The sequence below is a fragment of the Talpa europaea genome, assembly GCF_964194135.1.
Source record: "Talpa europaea genome assembly, chromosome: 14".
Classification (NCBI taxonomy): Eukaryota; Metazoa; Chordata; class Mammalia; order Eulipotyphla; family Talpidae; genus Talpa; species Talpa europaea.
In genome coordinates this window covers 79,611,408-79,628,487 of record NC_140082.1, presented here as the reverse complement: position 1 = coordinate 79,628,487, position 17,080 = coordinate 79,611,408, and the positions used below count along the sequence as shown (strand labels likewise).

At 39.2% G+C, this 17,080-nt stretch overlaps 1 protein-coding gene across 1 annotated transcript in view; it reads right to left on the bottom strand.

The window, feature by feature from the left end:
- The window catches only part of MTMR10 (myotubularin related protein 10), a gene marked incomplete at its 3' end in the record, with an annotated part of 40,232 nt that overhangs the window by 9,081 nt on the left and 14,071 nt on the right, over positions 1 to 17,080 (bottom strand). The window contains exons 6-12 of the mRNA XM_084253900.1: positions 14,349 to 14,439; positions 7,287 to 7,452; positions 5,550 to 5,637; positions 5,379 to 5,467; positions 3,104 to 3,234; positions 1,586 to 1,655; positions 345 to 415 (exon numbers count right to left, since the gene is read on the bottom strand). Of these exons, the coding sequence (XP_084110026.1) occupies positions 345 to 415; positions 1,586 to 1,655; positions 3,104 to 3,234; positions 5,379 to 5,467; positions 5,550 to 5,637; positions 7,287 to 7,452; positions 14,349 to 14,439 (706 nt within the window). The remainder of the gene's footprint in view (positions 1 to 344; positions 416 to 1,585; positions 1,656 to 3,103; positions 3,235 to 5,378; positions 5,468 to 5,549; positions 5,638 to 7,286; positions 7,453 to 14,348; positions 14,440 to 17,080) is intronic.

Sequence of the window (17,080 nt, the reverse complement as noted above, 5' to 3'; positions counted from 1 at the left end):
TCAATTTGCTGATACCAAACTTCCTTTAGAGTCACAATCTAGAATGAGCCAGAGGCATTTAAACTTTGTATGAATCAAAAAGACAAGAGTAAATGAATGCTCTGTCAAGACAATACTTTGTACAAATCCAGTAAGAGCTATGACCCACCCTTCCCACAATAAAAGGAAGAGGACAGGATGTCACACCGGAGAGAACACTGATCTCTTTTCTGTTCTTGTGCTTGCAGTCTTGGTGCTACTGTTTGACTCTGAAGATGTGGAAACTCTGCAGTGTGTCAGGTAATAGTGTAGTAAATAAGAGATGGTGAAGCTGGCATGTGATCATGTTTTCAGTTATCAGTTACCTTGCAGGACTACAGAGAGGCGCCTGCTTTCCAGCGTGTACACAAGCTCTGCTGAATGTTTAAGAAATGTCCTGAAAAGAGAAAAACACTGTAAAAACATCAAATTTCCACTACAAGTATTTTTTTTAAAAGTACCTGACATCACACTACGGAATATTAGCCATAAGGAAAGACAAAATGCTGCCAGTTTTACAGCAAAATGGAAGGAATTTGAGGGAATTATGTCTAGTAAAGCAACAACAAATGCTTTCATAGCAGATGATTTGACAAAGCAAAATACTTATAAAAACTAGTGGACATTAAATGAAGTGAGGTTTTGAGGTTAATAGGGAGCAAGGAGGGGGAAAAGGTCAAAGTGATACTAGGGATTGTGCTGGAAAAAATTTTAAAAAGATGAAAATAGGAAAAAGTAAAAAAATACGTGAAATAAAGCAAATTTAATTTTACTTTCTATATATTTGTGTTCTTAACCTTTATGAATTTCTTCAGTATTTATGATTTTCAACAGATTACCTTTTGATTTTTATATCAGGGAAATCCATTAACCTTTTGTAAAAAGGATGAGCTGATTTACACAATATTGTTGAAATCATGAAACTACAGAGGGAGAAGAGATTAGGTTGCCAGGAGCAGGGATGGGGCGAGTCTAAAGAGGAGCATGAGGGAGCCTGTGGTGATAAAGCAATTCTGTCTCGACTGTGGTGGTGGTAGCACAGCTCCATACATGTGATTAAACTGTACGGAACCATGCACACATGTACCCACACAGATAAATATATACAAACTGGTGAAATCTGAGGAAGGCCTATAGCTTGAACCACAATTTCCTAATTTTGACAGCATATTCTAGCTATGTAAGATATTACCACTGGGGGAAACTGAAGACTACCTGGCTCTCTATACTATTTTTGTACCTCCTGTGAATTATTTAAAAAAAAAAAGAGGGGCCTCCCCGGGTGGTGCAGGTGGTTGAGCACAGCACTGTGAAGCTGTCTGCAGCTTCTGCAGTGCGGGTTTGATCCCAGCTGGCCGGCGAGGGTCCCACATGGTGTGGCAGGCCTCTCCTGTTGCACCCGCTGTTCCCCTCAGCAGTGTGTTTCGTCAGTCTGCCTGTTCTGTTCCCCACTCTGTCTCTGGTGAATCTTCTCATCCTCCCGCGAATCTGGCCTGTACCCTGGTTCTTGTATAAATAAATAAATAAATCTTAAAAAAAAAAAAGGAAGGAAAGGAGTTGTACAAACCTTACATATTCTAACCATCGAGTATTTTCTAGTGAAGATAACCATTTCTCCTCAGTTTCTTCAAAAGGCTCTGTAATAAACATGGTAATTCCATATATCAGTATATAACACTGTATATACAAACACAAATTTTTGGGTGTTGAAAGCTTAATTTTACATGATCAACATGAGAGTGAAATATTTCTTAAGAACTGGCTTTAAGGAAGTGCCATTCATTTTCATTTAATAATACAAACATTTAAGGTAAATTACAATTCTATAAAAACCAATGCATTCCCTAGGCCTCCATCATATTTTTGGCTCCTTCAAAGAAATCTTGGAGCGTCCAAACACCTCTGCCTCCTAAGAGCTGGTGAGTCCCTACCTTCCTACTCAGTTCAGACCCCCCCCCAGCCCGGTCCCCACTTCCCCTTGATGATTCTGGCCCTGACTGCTTCTCTCCTCTTCCCTTTCTGCCAGTGCTGCCTCATGTGGCCTTATGCTGACCATGCAGGAATAAGGGCAACTTCCTTGTAGGGCATGTGACTTGCTACCCAGTTGAGTCCCGGTCCATCTCAAGGTGCCTCTCACTTCACAAACCCCAGGCGTCACTCACTTTGAATTCACTAGACCACTGGTAACCATTCATGTTTCTGTGTTTTTACCACTGCCACACTCTCCCAGCTCTCCTTCCAGGACATGCATCCATGTTCGTGTCTCCTGACTCTCAGGTGACTTAGGGGGTCTCTCTGTACACACATCAAGGGGGACTCATTTTGTGCCAAAGACACTTCCCTAGGAGTTATTCCTTCAGGGCACATGGAACACATGAAAAGCATTTGTTCTGAGGCCACAAAGATTATACCACAGCTCTATTCAAAAATCCATGTTAAGTCATATATCTTAAATTACAACTGTATGCATAAAAATCTTAGTAAGTCTATCCGCAAGGTAGCAACATTTTTTCCCTTGGGCAGACACATTACTATCTATTATACCTCATGATTTGAAGGTGACTTAACTGATCCATTTTTAAAAAAAAGACACATTTATTTATGCATACAAGAGCTGGGGTACAGGGCGGGGGGGGGGGAGAGGGATGAGAGGACTCATCAGAGACAGAGCAGGGAACAGAATAGGCAGAGTGACTGAAATACACTGCTGAGGGGAACGGCGGGCGAGACAGGAGAGGTCTGCCTCGCCATGTGGGTTCCTCTCTGGCTGGCCGAGGATCAAATTCGTGTTGCAGAGGCTGCGGATTGCTTCATAGTGTGGTGCTTAACCCCTTGCGCCACCATGGAGGCCCCCATTAACTGATTCATTTTTATTTCCAAAAGAAAAGCAGTTTAAACTTCATTTTCTAAGAGCTTTAGCTATACAATAATTTGTGCAAATATTTCAACGAATCTCTATTTAAAATTGATCTGTTTCAGTATTTCTAAGCTATATCACTTTTTCTCACACGCCTCATACAGTGCTGTGCTCCCCCATTCATTTTATATACACATATATATGCATAAAAAATAAAAATGAAGTTACCATTAACGCACAGTTGCTTAAGTTTTACAAAAGCCGCCTGTATTTCTTGGATATTGGGCAAGGTCTTATCCAAGTCTAATTTGTAAACATCACTTCTCTGTGGATGACTTTTAGTTACTGCATTACAAATCCTAAAAAGACAAAATCCATTCATTTAGTCACATGTATCTTTTAAACAACTACTGTAAGCTAAGTCACTGCTTTAAGAGTTGAGGTTAGAGAGCTGAACAAGACACAGTGGGTCTCCACCTTCATGGATTTACATTCTTGGCAGGGGATACATAATGAGAGAACAGGCCGTGGTGAATGCCAGGGGTGATGGAACTGAGTGACTGCAGGAGAGTAGGGTAACATGATCAGAAAAGGCTCCTCCCTTAAGATACTAAAGCTAACCCAAGTTAGCAGGGACCTGTAATGATCTGGGACAAAATGTTCCAGGCAGAAGGATAGCTAGTGAAAAGGCCACAAACATGGCTGCTGCAGAAAGCTGGAAAAGGTCAGTAAGCGGAAAAAAGGGGTCAAGATGAAGTTGGACAACAAAGAGAATCTGTCTCAATTATGACAAATAGAGTATTTAAGAAATTAAAATAATTCTTAGCTTAAAAAATTTAAATAATTCAAACTGCCATAAGGTTTTAGAACCATCACTAAAGAATTTTTGCCATTTTCACTTTAACAGCAACACCCCTAACAGAGCACTTAAGTAGCAACTATGTCACTGAAAACAAGGCTTGCAGTACGACACATTAGGGTTCATTTCTAAAGTGATTAAAAGGAAATTAAAATACGCCAGAGAATGCAGGCTTGTATAAATTATAGTTCCTCCTCTCTGGAAAGGGTGATCTGAGGCCACCTGACAGACACTGGCTTCAGGATATGTGATTTTCTTAAGTTAAGGTGCTGTGGGAAAAACCCTAAGATCCTGTGCTACCAATAATAGACTATGATGAACAATTTTGAGGCACTCTCTGAGCCTGTTTCCTAAGATCTGTTTCTTTGTTCTTCATTTACCTAATTAAGTATTGACTAATTATTCAGTATCATGGGTCGCTCCTTTGTGCTAAATATACAACGGTGTGTAAAACAGGTATAGTCCCTTCACTTCACGGAGCTTACAGTCTAGTAAGAAAGACAGGCAATAACTGAACTGTAACATCCACACAATTAAGAATCAAAATAAGGGTTTTGAAAAAAATCAGCCAAAGAGAATGTGTAAGTTGAGGTCTGATCTAATTTGTGCAAATATCCCTTACGATAGGGAAGGCTAATCTTAAGGAAGAAGAGATGTCTGAAGTAAGATCTGAAGACTGAGTACTAGGACACAGTACTGGGGCAGAGAGCACTTGTGGATAAGCATGAGAAAGGCAGGCCAGAAGGGAGGAACATGGCTACTTTATCGGGAGATAGAAAAGACCATATTTATCAGGAACTGGAAAAGACCAGGGCAAGTCCAGGCTGGCTGGAGTCCAGGAGGAGGACAAGGGGTGGCACGAGACCCAATGCGGAGAAACAAGGGCACTCTGCAACACAGTGGTAGGGCGGAAACGGGTGGAAGCATATGGACTGTAAGATTTCTGAAAAGTAAAGAAACAGAATCTGATGATGTGTTGGACATGGAGATGGGAAGTCAAAGAGGAAGGCATCAAGGATGACTCCTAGGCACCTGAGAGCAGGCTGGGAGAGGGTATGGTAGCCATATCTTTGCATTTGATTTTGGGCATAATGAATTTCAAGGGTCTTGGAGACCTTACATGTGGAAGACATGAACTTGACTGGAGATATAAATCTGTAGTCATTAAAGTCACAGCTACAAGTGAATTTCTTTAGGAAGGGAATATAGAGAAATGGTCTTAGAGAGACTATGCCTGCAGAAAGGACAATAGGCTTAGAAGGCAGAGTGGCATGGAGGAAGGAAAGCATCAGGAGCAGAGGGCCCAGAACACTACTGCCCTGAGAAGACTGGAATTGCCTACTACTTTGATGCCATGGAGGTCGTGGTACCCTTCAAGTTTGTGATGGCTAATTAAAACCACCATCCTAGCTATTACAGACGTTAAGTAAGATGCATTGAACTACATGAAAGCCTTGAACCATCCTGACGTACTGCATTATGAAAGTATGTTAAAGGCCATGTATGGCAAGATGTCTGCAGTGTAAGATCCTCAATTGTTTAATGAGTCAAAGAATTAAAATAGTATTAACTTAAATTTAGATAATTACTATAAATATTTAGGACAGATAAAAATGTCTGACGTAACGACCATTTCTTCATTACCTTTGGTCTATTTTCCTCTGCTGCTGCACGTCCTTGATGAGGGCCATTCGCACGAGAGCGCTGCCGTTGGCGTGGCTCCAGCACCAGAGCTAGGAAAGAAGCAGAGCCTTCACTTCACTGGGTAAAAGAAATAAACACCAGAATTACTGATCTCTAACAGACATCACTTACTGGCATCCTTCTTCCGACAAAAGAATGGGAAAATATCTTTAGGTCTTGGTCTGCTAAAGAACTTGGCACAACAAAGTATTCTGGAAGGCTGGAGGGGAGGAAAACAAATTGTAACATAAGAGTGCTGTGCTTTGGCAGGATAAGTGTGCTCTGTAGCCCCCACTCACAATTAAGATATGTATCCCCTACTTAGTGGGCACAGATGGGCACAGTGGAAGATACTAATGATCCTTGATATCTCAGTCTAAGATGTGATGTGGTCAATTTATATGTATGGCAGGGGAAAAAAATCCAAAGAATACTTGAAATATTTTCAAGAATGACTTTTAATCAAATGTAGGCCGTTTCTGAAAAGTCTACCCATCTTGTTCTCTTAACAGTGACTGGGTAAAGAGATTCCAGGCACACCAAACCAACCCAACCCACAGAAATACTAATAAGTTTTTACATCCTTTTTATCTTCCTCTCCTTTCCAGTCCCAGTCCTCAAACTCAGACTCTAGCATGAATCAGACAACAAGTATCACTATAAAACCTCTTGCTCTCTTCTTTCCTCCATCAGGCTAAGCAGGCAGATAGAAGCAGACTTCAACAAATAATGTAGCAGAACACACTGGTCTCAAAGTTTATATTCCAGGGGAGGCAGAAGGCTCAAGCTAATTGCTCCAAAGCACCTTTGCCCCAGAAATATACTCCTAGAAGCGCCTGGTATTGGACCACCCAGTGATATCTAAGAGCAGTTTTTGTTCAAAAATGCTGTTTATTTGCAAGAACCAGTGAAGACTTTAATGATCTTTAAATGAAGTATTCCCAAAAACCAAGACCACTAAAAGATATTAAACAAACCAATTTAAAAACCATTTTTCTGATCATTTTGAGAGAGGGTGTAGGGAATTAGCTTATTAATCTTAAACTTGGTTAAATGAAGGGAAAAAGTAAACATTTATACTACCTTTCTTGTATAAACTGTACTGCAGGTACTAAAGAGTTGATGAAAAGTCTGATAGAAAACAATGAATGATAGAATGTCATCAACAGCAACTCTTAATGAAGTAAGGATCTGGGTAATGATCCTCCTAATGAAAACCATTTTTGGTGACTAAACTCATTATATGAAAGGGGAACTTTGTATGGGATAGATTAAATGCTGGACCCGTGGTCAGTCAGCATCAGATTGAGGCTGAGGGCCCAGATGATGCAACAGGAGGCACACACGATGCAACCTCATGAAGCATCTGTGCCAAGACTGGGAAGCGGAATCTAGTCATTAAGCTTCTAGAGGTAACTGACATTTTATGGAAAATACCTGAGGCAGACGAAAACATTAAAAGATACCATGGGGACACAGCTATCCTAGCGTGTGGAAAGTTCTGGAGAACAAATGACCAGGTTTTGCCAATAAATAAACAGTAAGTAGAAAGAAAGTGGGAGGAGACCATTGCAGAGTGAAAGTGCCAGACCACGCAGGCTCAATGTGTGACAGGTCTGTAAAACACATTTACAAGCAATAAATGCAAACAAACACTGGATGCATTGTTGACAATAACAAAGAATTACTGTCCATTTCTTTCAATGGATATTGATATTGTGATCATGTTTAAAGGCCCCAAATAGTCACAAAACATTATTAAAAACAAATATTCCATTAACCATATCTTCACAGTTATTGCTGACAGTGGAGCTGGATTATTATTAAGACATTCCCAGCTGGAAACAACATTGGTGAAGCTGGACTTACCAAGTGGATATCATGTAACCCTCATTAATAGAACAAACTCTCCACCCAGAAGCGCCGGTCCTCTTGATTTCTCTGTCCCAGTCTGAGTAAGTTTCAAATAGTGGAGTTTTGGGGCTGCTGCCTCCTCCTCCTCCGCCTCCCGAGGGTATTCCATTAATTTTGTTGGCTATAGGAAAAAGCAAATTTATTAATTTTGTTTTAACTGCCATATTTCATCCAATACTCCCTCTCCTCTCTTCCTACGTCCTATCACAAACACACTCTGATGTGTTATCTCCTCCCTGCTTCAGTTTTCAAGTTTCTCCAGGACCATCTCCCCCGTTCCAGCAGTCCTGAGAAAGGCAAGTCTCCCCTCTCCAAAGCACTCAATTATTCTTGTCCTGGTCCATCTCTTTCAGCTCTTCAGCACCTTTGTTTTTTCTGTCCTTCCACTGGGTCTTTCTCCTTTGCCTTTAAACAAACAGGTAAACTTGATTTTGAAGAAATTTCACTTAATCACACTACAGGACTCTAGCTACATAATAACCTTATCTGAAGTTTCACTCTCCACAGCCAATCAGGGCCAGAAGCTATTATGTACCATAAAATATTTTGAGAGAGAGAGAGATCACATTTACCTACATTTTATTACAATATATTATTGTTACAATCATATTATTTTATTCATATTATGAATCCCTTATGTACCTAGTTTATAAATTAAGCTACCACACTAAGTATTTTGAGTAGAGGAGACAAAAGCACAGGGTTCCACACTCTCTGTGGTTTCAGACATCACGGGGGTCGTGGGACGTCTCCTTCAAGGATAAGGAGAGACTTCTGCAAACATTTTTCCATCCCCCTTTTATGGACCACCTTCCTCAACGATGAACAATGCTTGCTGACTACATTTCTTCTCCATTTATTTTCTCCTAAACTTCTAATTGTCTTCCATCCCTCCTATATCCCTGCCCCCTTTGTGAGTAGATACAAGTTAATCTATTCTCTGCATACATTTTGCCTAGAAATGAATGATGCCAACAATCATCTCTTAAGTTATCCAAATCTTTCATTTTTCCAATATAGATTTTTTCAACCCATTTTTACTGCTTATTATAAAATTCTTGGTGTCTGACTCAATTTTCCTTTGACAATCTCACATAGGTTCCTTGTACTTCACCAATGCAGTCCCATATGCAGATGTTAGCAAAGAGAGGGCCTAGACTTGAATTTCCCTAGCAAGGAACCTTCTCACAGAGGAGTGCTGCTACCTTGTGGGAGCTTGGCCACAGCCTCAAGAGGGTCTGCAGAGTGAGTAGAGACAAAGAAGTCGCCCCAACTGTCAGTTATATCTGCCCTGGCAACCTGGGTGACAGGGAGCCCAATCCTTCCTGGTTCAGTGTCTCACTGCTTCAGGTTGCAACTGTGGCAGTCTCGCAGCTGACATCCCTGATATGATGCTCTGTTCTACTCAAACTAGCCTGCACCTTGCTACAAGATACGTTTCCCAGAAATTACGCTTTCATGATGTTCTCCTTGCCCCAAACTTGATGCTGCTCATTTTCCATCTAAATAAAGCAAACCTAAATGGTTTCTCTCAAAGAGCCCTCATAGAAATGAACTTTACTTCTAATTATCCCTAATTCCCACTTTCCCCTACAGCCATGAGAAACTCTTTATTGTCACGTTGATATGCCATGCCCATTCCTAGGGACAGTAACATCCGGTGCAATCAGGTATTCTGAGAACCAATCATATGCTAAGACTTGAACATTTTAAACCTAAAAAGATCCTATCTCTATCTTGAAAGCAATAGGAGGAGAGTGAAGGGGAGGCTCAGCACTAGTCACAGGGCGCTGATGTCCGAGGGCAGGGGGAGCGTGGAGAAGGAAGCTCTCACTGGAGAGGAAAGGACCCACAACTTGAACACAGCTGAACAGAGTCCTAAGGAGTGAGTCAAATGTTGCCAGGTAGCTGGTGAGAAAGTAGTAGGCATGTTGGGTAGAGTACATAGAAAACATAGTGTAATTTACAACATTAAAAAATTAAACACAATTAGAACTTCAGAAATGCAAGGGATGGCGAAAGAGAGATGGGGAAATTAGATGGGGTCTAGACACTAGATCTGTGTTGCCCAAGAGAGTAGCCACTAGCTACACATGCAATTTATTTATTTTTTTTTTTTTTTAAAAAAGATTTATTTATTTATTTATTTATACAAGCACTGGGTACAGTCAGAAGCGCGGGAGGGTGAGAGAATTCACCAGAGCCAGAGCGGGGAGCAGAGCAGGCAGAAGGACCAAAGTACACTTGCTGAGGGGAGCAGCGGGCGGCAGGAGAGGTCTGCGCGCCATGTGGGACCCTCCTCTGGTGGCTGGGGAGCAGCCGGGGATCGAACCGGCGCTGCAGAGGCTGCGGGCAGCTTCGCAACCCAGCGCTCAACCGCTGCGCCACCGAGGAGGCCCTACACATGCAATTTAAACTGAAATTAAAATGAAAAATTCAGTTCTCTAGTCCCACCAGTTACATTTTAAGTGCTTAAGAGCCCCATGAGGCTAGTGGCCCCTCCACTGCACAGTGCAGATGAGAGAACATTCTACACTGGATAGGGAGTGCTATTCTACATTACACAGGGTCTTAAAGTGCCACCCCCAAGGAATTTTGAATTTTAGCCTTTAAGTGGCATCAGATCTCTCCAGTGATCCTAACTTTAGCAGAGTTTGTTAAAAAGTAAAATGTGAATTCTAAACACATATCCTGGAGTCCACTCTACCCCAGCAACTTCTCTGAAGCAACAACCTGAAGATGCGCTGAGGAATGGGGAATCAGGTTCTCTCCAGAATGCAAAACCTTTATGGGATTTCCAACCAGCCCCACTTTACACACAGTGTTACAGAGCACCAACAAACAAACAAAACACAGAAAACTACTCAATTAGAAAATCTAATTCATCATTTGAATGTATCTAATTAGTCTGCAAGTACAGAAAAACATGTGATAGTTACCTGCTCATGATTAAACAAAAACATTAGTAAATTAGGAATGAAAGGGCATTTCCTTAACTTGAGAAGTGTATTTATCAGAAACACACAGCAAGTTATCAACCTCATTAGGCTTTATAAAAGCAAACACTCCTCAACACTACTGGAAGTCCTTGCCCAACAAGGGGACAGCCACTGTTAAAAATGTTTAAGAAACACCCTCAAAACATTTAAAAAATTATATAGCCTGACAGCATACCCCTAGCTGAAAATATAGCATTGACTACTTTTTAAGTTTTGAAGTTACAGACTTAAATAAGTTAGGTTGAGAATGTGCTATTGTATATTAGACTGTTTATCTGGTAATATTTTAGTCTCAAGATACAAGTAAGAATAGGAAAATTTTTCTGACATAAAGTAAGAATTTCCAAAGGCTCTTATACTGTTTGCCATTTTGCTTGTTCAAAACTTTCCCATTTTTCAACTACCAGGACTAGGCCTTTTACATGCACTATATCTTCTTCAGTAATCGCTCATTTTAGAATGTGTACCTGGCCCTCAACCTGGCAGCTGAGAGTCCAGACATTCTAGTGCTTTCCAGAAAGTTCCAACAGTTGATACCTGTGGCCTGCTCCTCGAGAGAATCACTGACTGCAGCAACAAACTGGCAAAGCGGGAGACCTTAGGTGGATCAGCTTCTTTGCCTGCTGTCTGACTGAGATTTTAGGACACAGCTCCTCAGCTGACTAGAAGTGAAACTACATACTAAGCACTCCTTAACTTGTCCATCTTCTGAACTAATCTTAGACTGCCTCAAGGGATTTACTCTGGAGTTCCCACTTAATTAGCTCATGCATATTTAGATTTGCCTCAAGCAACAGCAAACACAACAGTGGTCAACCTAAGAAAAGAAAGCCTATGGTAGTGATGATATACCAGAAGCCATAAAAAAGGTGGCAAAAATAGAACTGTGAGCACTAAGTTCAACAGAGGTGAGTCAACCAGACTGCCCTAACTGGGAGGTTTCGACTTTGTGGGCTTGGGTGGAAACTGCATGGTTGTTTTTCTAAAAGTTCCTCCAGTAACTATGAAGCACGTGGCTGGTTAAGAACGACCAGGATTCAAGAGACAAAAGGGTCAGTCACAATCATTTATAGCTATACTTAGAATCTTAAATACCTGAGAAGGAACAACCTTAAAAAATCCCTTCATGTTTCAAATGTGTATTCTGTGCTTTCCAAATAAGCATTTAAAAGAAAATCTAATACCAAGACCAAAATGGTTAATTTTAAAATTTTTGCTGAAAATGTACTTTTTTCTGATGTGAGCGTACATCACAATTTGCAAGCACACTCGATGGAGTCGAGTTGCTAATGCTGAAGCAGTAGTAACTTCAGGGGGCTTTTGCTTCTTTAAAGTATAATCTGACATTTTACTAATTTTATAGCAAAGATAAATCTATACGTTGTGGACATTATTTGCAAAATAACAACATGTCTGATAAAAACAGTCTTTCTGGTCCCTTTCAAGTTAAAAGAAAAAACAGAATCACTGTTCTTGTTTGTGTCAGTGCGTCTTGTGGGGCCAGTAGTCATGGCCCACAGCCTGCGGGTGCTTCCATTTTCCTGTACTCCAGGGTCCTCACAGAAGGACTTGGATAAGGCTGAGCTCTTCAGAAATGGTTTTTAACTCCTGTGATGCTAAATAGGAAAGAAAGTCTCAAATTGCCTAATAAGGCTGGCTAAAAGATTCTTTTCTTAAATCTTATTTTTGGAAACAGCTTTGTCACCTACCTGCCTGCAAAAAGGACTTCTTTAATCCAGCCAATGAATCAAGGTGTCATCCAGGAGTTCAAGAGTGGATTATTGGGCATCTTTCACTCACAAATTAATGAATTCTGACTGTGGTGTGTGGAAATTTCAGGCTTCTTTTGATCTTAAAGATGCTTATGCTTCTGCAACAGCATGGAAGGATATTAAAGGATGTTATCCTATGAAGAATCTTAACAAAACTCTGGCCAAGTGTAATGCTTATGAAGTACTTGTCAAAGAAGCAGTCTGAAGGATGTAATCTAAAAAGAGTTCCTGAATATTTTAGGTATTATCAAATTTTATCAACAACTGAATATGTAGAGGACTGATGCAAATATGCACATCCACAGAAGAGCTATGGTCTGAATAAACTGTTTAAAGTATTATTAACCCAGAGAGGCCCACCAGGAATGAAGAAAACTGTGAAAAGAAACTTAAGCAAGGGTCAGGTCACCACATGCATAATGAAGTTTACTCTACTTGCTGAATCCATGTCATTACAGTACTGCAGAAGTTACAGATCTGTACCCTGGACTGGATTATTTCCACCAGAAAGAGAGTAGCATCAACAACTGGTCAGTAACATAAACAAACTTAAGTGGGAATCAAAGACTCTTTCCTACAACTCTTACATCTCTAGAAACTTTCACTTCAGCTACTCTCTTGCAGCTGTGGGTGAAGATCTTATGGCAGATAACCCTGATGATCACAGTGTACACCTCGATGATGATCCAAAGGCAGAGTCACCTGATTAACAGTGCAGGATCTACAATAGAGTCAAGTGTCATATAACGACTAAGGTACTTTCTGATCAATGTGTAGCAAGTGAATTCACCATTGTACACATCACAGAATATAAGCTATTCTCCAAACAACTCTTCTCTTTTCATTTACACAGCAGCACAGGAGGGCATCCTGGAAGAGGAGCTGGGCATCCATGACTTCATGCTGCTGTAATACACTGGCAGTGTGGGCTATGCTATCACTATGCAGCATGGATTTTGGGACTACCCTGATATATGCAGCCTGTCAGGACTACCATTATGTGGCACGTGACTACTTTTCCTTATAGAAGAAATAAACTTAAAAAAGTAAACTGCATTGTTCAAACCTAAGATACAATTATTTTGATAAGAAAAATTAACTTATACTTTGTGTTATCTAACTTCTATAAACATTAGTACCACAAAAGCCTCTCATTCTAGAAAGCATGCTTTTACAGTATCATCTCTACCATGTGGATAATTATCTTTCAAAGTAGTGAAAATGTACTTGGTACCATATGCATCTGCAGATACTGTGTACTGTTCCTATAATTTATTTACAATATAGTGATATTGGAATATATTTTTTGATTGTGCATGTAATTTAAATTGCCACCATGTTTTTAGGTAACTAATTGTAAAAAAATCTACTACTAGTAATAATTTGTAAGTTCTCCATCCATAGGAAGCAAGGTTGAATGATCTCTCATTTTAAGTATGTAATGAACTTATTTTTCTTCTATAAAAAGTGGCATAAATGCCTCAGTAAGCAGTAGACAAGTGGTTACTAATCCAAAAAGGGGTTAATATGAGACATGACCTGTTTCCTATCTATCCTTTCATGAGATTTTTAAAGTGGCTGCTTAAAGTTACATTTGTAGGTAAAAAGAAAGTACAAAATTATACAACCATCTGGAATTTTCATTTGGTGATGTCACTGCTGACACAGACATGTGGAAAGAACTTTACGAAAATGCACAGAATACACCTGTCCTTTGGACAAATGGTCCTCTTCCTTTCATCATTCTTATTCCATAATAGAAAGTCATTATTTTGACTTTTTATTGAAGCCCACTAAAAAATAACCACTTCAACTTTTGCATGAAATCAAACTTTGTCAGAAAGGATTATGTGCGTTAACTATCTTTTCACTTTTTGCTTAAAAGATCAAATTAAAAAAGAGGAGATTACTTTACCTCAAGCTATCAATTACAAAAGGGGGGAGAGGGGGAAGTGTATCTTCCTTCATCATAACATGCAAGCCATTGATATAGGTAAAATTATTTGACATGATTCTTATATGCCTATGTTACAGTGGTTCATAAGTGACAGGGTTCGGCCTGGTCACTTTTTAAGAAATAATCTGACAAATACTGTCTCTGTTAATTATAGTGCTTATTTCTCTAGCAGTTAAAAAGCTAATCATTCTATAATCATTAAAGTTCATGTACTTGAAGCCTTCTGATAAACATAATAAAATTTACACAATGTAAAGTTAGTCACAATATTTAATATTTTCATATTTACCTGAATTGTGGTATTTTTTCCCAACATATTCAAATGCAAAGAGTAGCTGGAGGTCTGTTGGCTGGGAATAATGAGCTATTGCAAGGCATACCTAGGAAAAATTCTACATTTAGAATTTGATTTTTAACACACTTAGTTAAATGAAATGTACAATAAGGCCTTGATTATTGGGAGCATCATTTTGGGGCAGTAATTATAGATACTTATTTACATAGTTTTCTGTTGATCTAGAATCTGAAAGAGCTCCTTAAGGCCAGATATCTTATTCATTGTTGTGACCCTCACATACTGTTTAATCTTTAGTGAGTACATGGAAACTATTCAGTATATGTCTGCTGAGTTGAATTTTAACAGGAAAGTAATTTTATTCAAATTAATAAAACTTGAAAACTACAGAAGCCTTCTCCAAAAGGCCATGACATACCCACACCTAAAATAAAAGTTTCATTTTTAGTGGACTATAATGATTTCATACCAACAATATGGACAATTTAATGTAAGGTATGAAAAGTTAAATATTCATACCTCATGGATTAAAAAAATCTAAACTTGATACACACACACACAAACACACACACACACACGATTAGCAAGAAACCCAGAAGGACATGGGTGGCTCAAAAAAGTACATTTGAAAATAAAGGCTGAGTTTAAAATAAAATAGTTTGAGACTGTGCTTGAGGTGGATGAAGCATGGGTTTTCCAATCAAACATGTCAGGGTGTGAGTCCTAACTCGAGCATGCACATGCCATGAAACTTGTGTCAAGTCAGTTTATCTAGGGCATCAGTCTGCTCATCTGTAAAATAAAGACAATGCCCTTAGCTCTGATAAAGATTAATAATCTAAATGCATGCCTGGCTGCTGGAGGGGCTCCATACATGGGAATATGGTTATTACTATCTCAACTGCTACTGAAAAGTAAGAAGGATGGGGCTCTATGATTACAAGGCCCTGGACTAGGCTGGGAGAAAAGTCTTAAATGAACAAAGAGGAAAGAGGAAATTAAAGTCATATGCAAGGAAAGAATAAAAGACCTTACTTAAAAATATTAAATATCACTTAGATGGAAAAGCATTAAGCCAGAATGAAATTCCTTAGTGAGCAAGAAAGAAAAATTTGTTAGTCCATGTCAAACTATTGGTATTTGGGGTAGATTGATACAAACTCTATTAAGCATGTGTTAGCTTCGTCTTTAAAACATTTTTAAAAAGTTATCTATAAACAAAGGTTTCATGTGTTACTAAATTAAAACATACAATCAATGGAACAGGGTTTATTACTAGTTTTGGCCAAAACCACCATCGACAAAGACTGCTTGAAACATCTTGTAATAGTCTTATTTTTCTGATGCATATAGAGATCTTTCTATGAGAGTTCCACATAAAAAATTTAGGAGAGAGCGATCTACAATCTGCCCAACAGTCTTCCTGACAGCAATTCTTCTTGCAGCAAAAGTCCTCATCACTTTTATTCCTCTGACCATATTTAACCTTTAAGCTTTGTCACAATTTTTTCAAGACTATTTTTCATTTTTCTTCCATTTTCCTGCACTACCATAGCCACATCTTTAAGTTATACTCACTAAGACATTTCTGTGGGCTTTCCTACATTTTAAAACAAAATCCGTAACACTTATGAATTCTCTTCTGAAAGTGGAATTTTGACTAGTAACTTTGCTCCCTGGATAATCTGATGTGATTACCAGATAACTGAATAAATTATATCTTATTTTTAACTTTTCACCAAACTGGCTGTCCTCTGTCTGATTTCCCTCACCTTCTCAGTAGTCTCTGGTCAGAGAAACACCTGCTTGCCATATTTTATCTGACTTAGTTCCAGCTATCTCCTCTTAGTTCCAGCCACATTCTGCCTAGCCAACCATGCTCTCTCTGAAATTGTCACCTCTGTTCAATTCTAATCTCTTACAAATCTTCCAGACTGAACCATTTATTGTAGAAACCTCTGTTCTCTCTGCACAGTTCCAACTGTGTCTCTTTCATTCATTGTGCTTATGTAGCTGTACTTCCAAAGTATTCATGTTAAGAGTTATGTGAGTGGTTTATCCATATATAAAGTAGGCATTGGAGTTCTTGGTTTTACTTCCTTCAGCTCCTTCATGGTAATGCCCCATCTCTCATTCATTCAACAGATATTTACTGAACGTCCATCATGTTCTAAGTCCTGGGGCTACAGCAGTGGACAAAACAGACACAAATCCCTGTCCTCACTCATCTCACATTCTAGTGGGGAAGACAGACACTAAACAAGAAGAAAAAAATACATCAAGTTAAATAATTTAAGTGCTAAAGGAGAAAAAAGATCCAGAAGGGAAGGGTATAGGAAGCACTACAGACAGGGAGAAGTAGGTTAATTATTTATAGAGAAGCAGATCAGGAAGGACATCTCTGTGTAAATCTGAATAAAGGGCGAAGACCTTTGCATTCTTGCCACCTCTTTAGTAGCTTTCTGAAGGTACTTTATGATAACAGCAGCACTAAAAATATTGTTGACAAAGCTAGTTATTAACATTGTAATGGAAATGCTCCAATTCAATAGTACAAGTCTATCACTTTCTCTAAGACATTCAGAAAAGAATCAACAGGCAGTGTTTACACAAAAGATCATTGATTATGGAATATGTACATTTGGCCACAAAGCAAAAACAAAAAGTCATTTTGCTAGGTAAAATATAATGCAGCCCACTTCCAAAAGTCCAAAGGTTAGAAAACA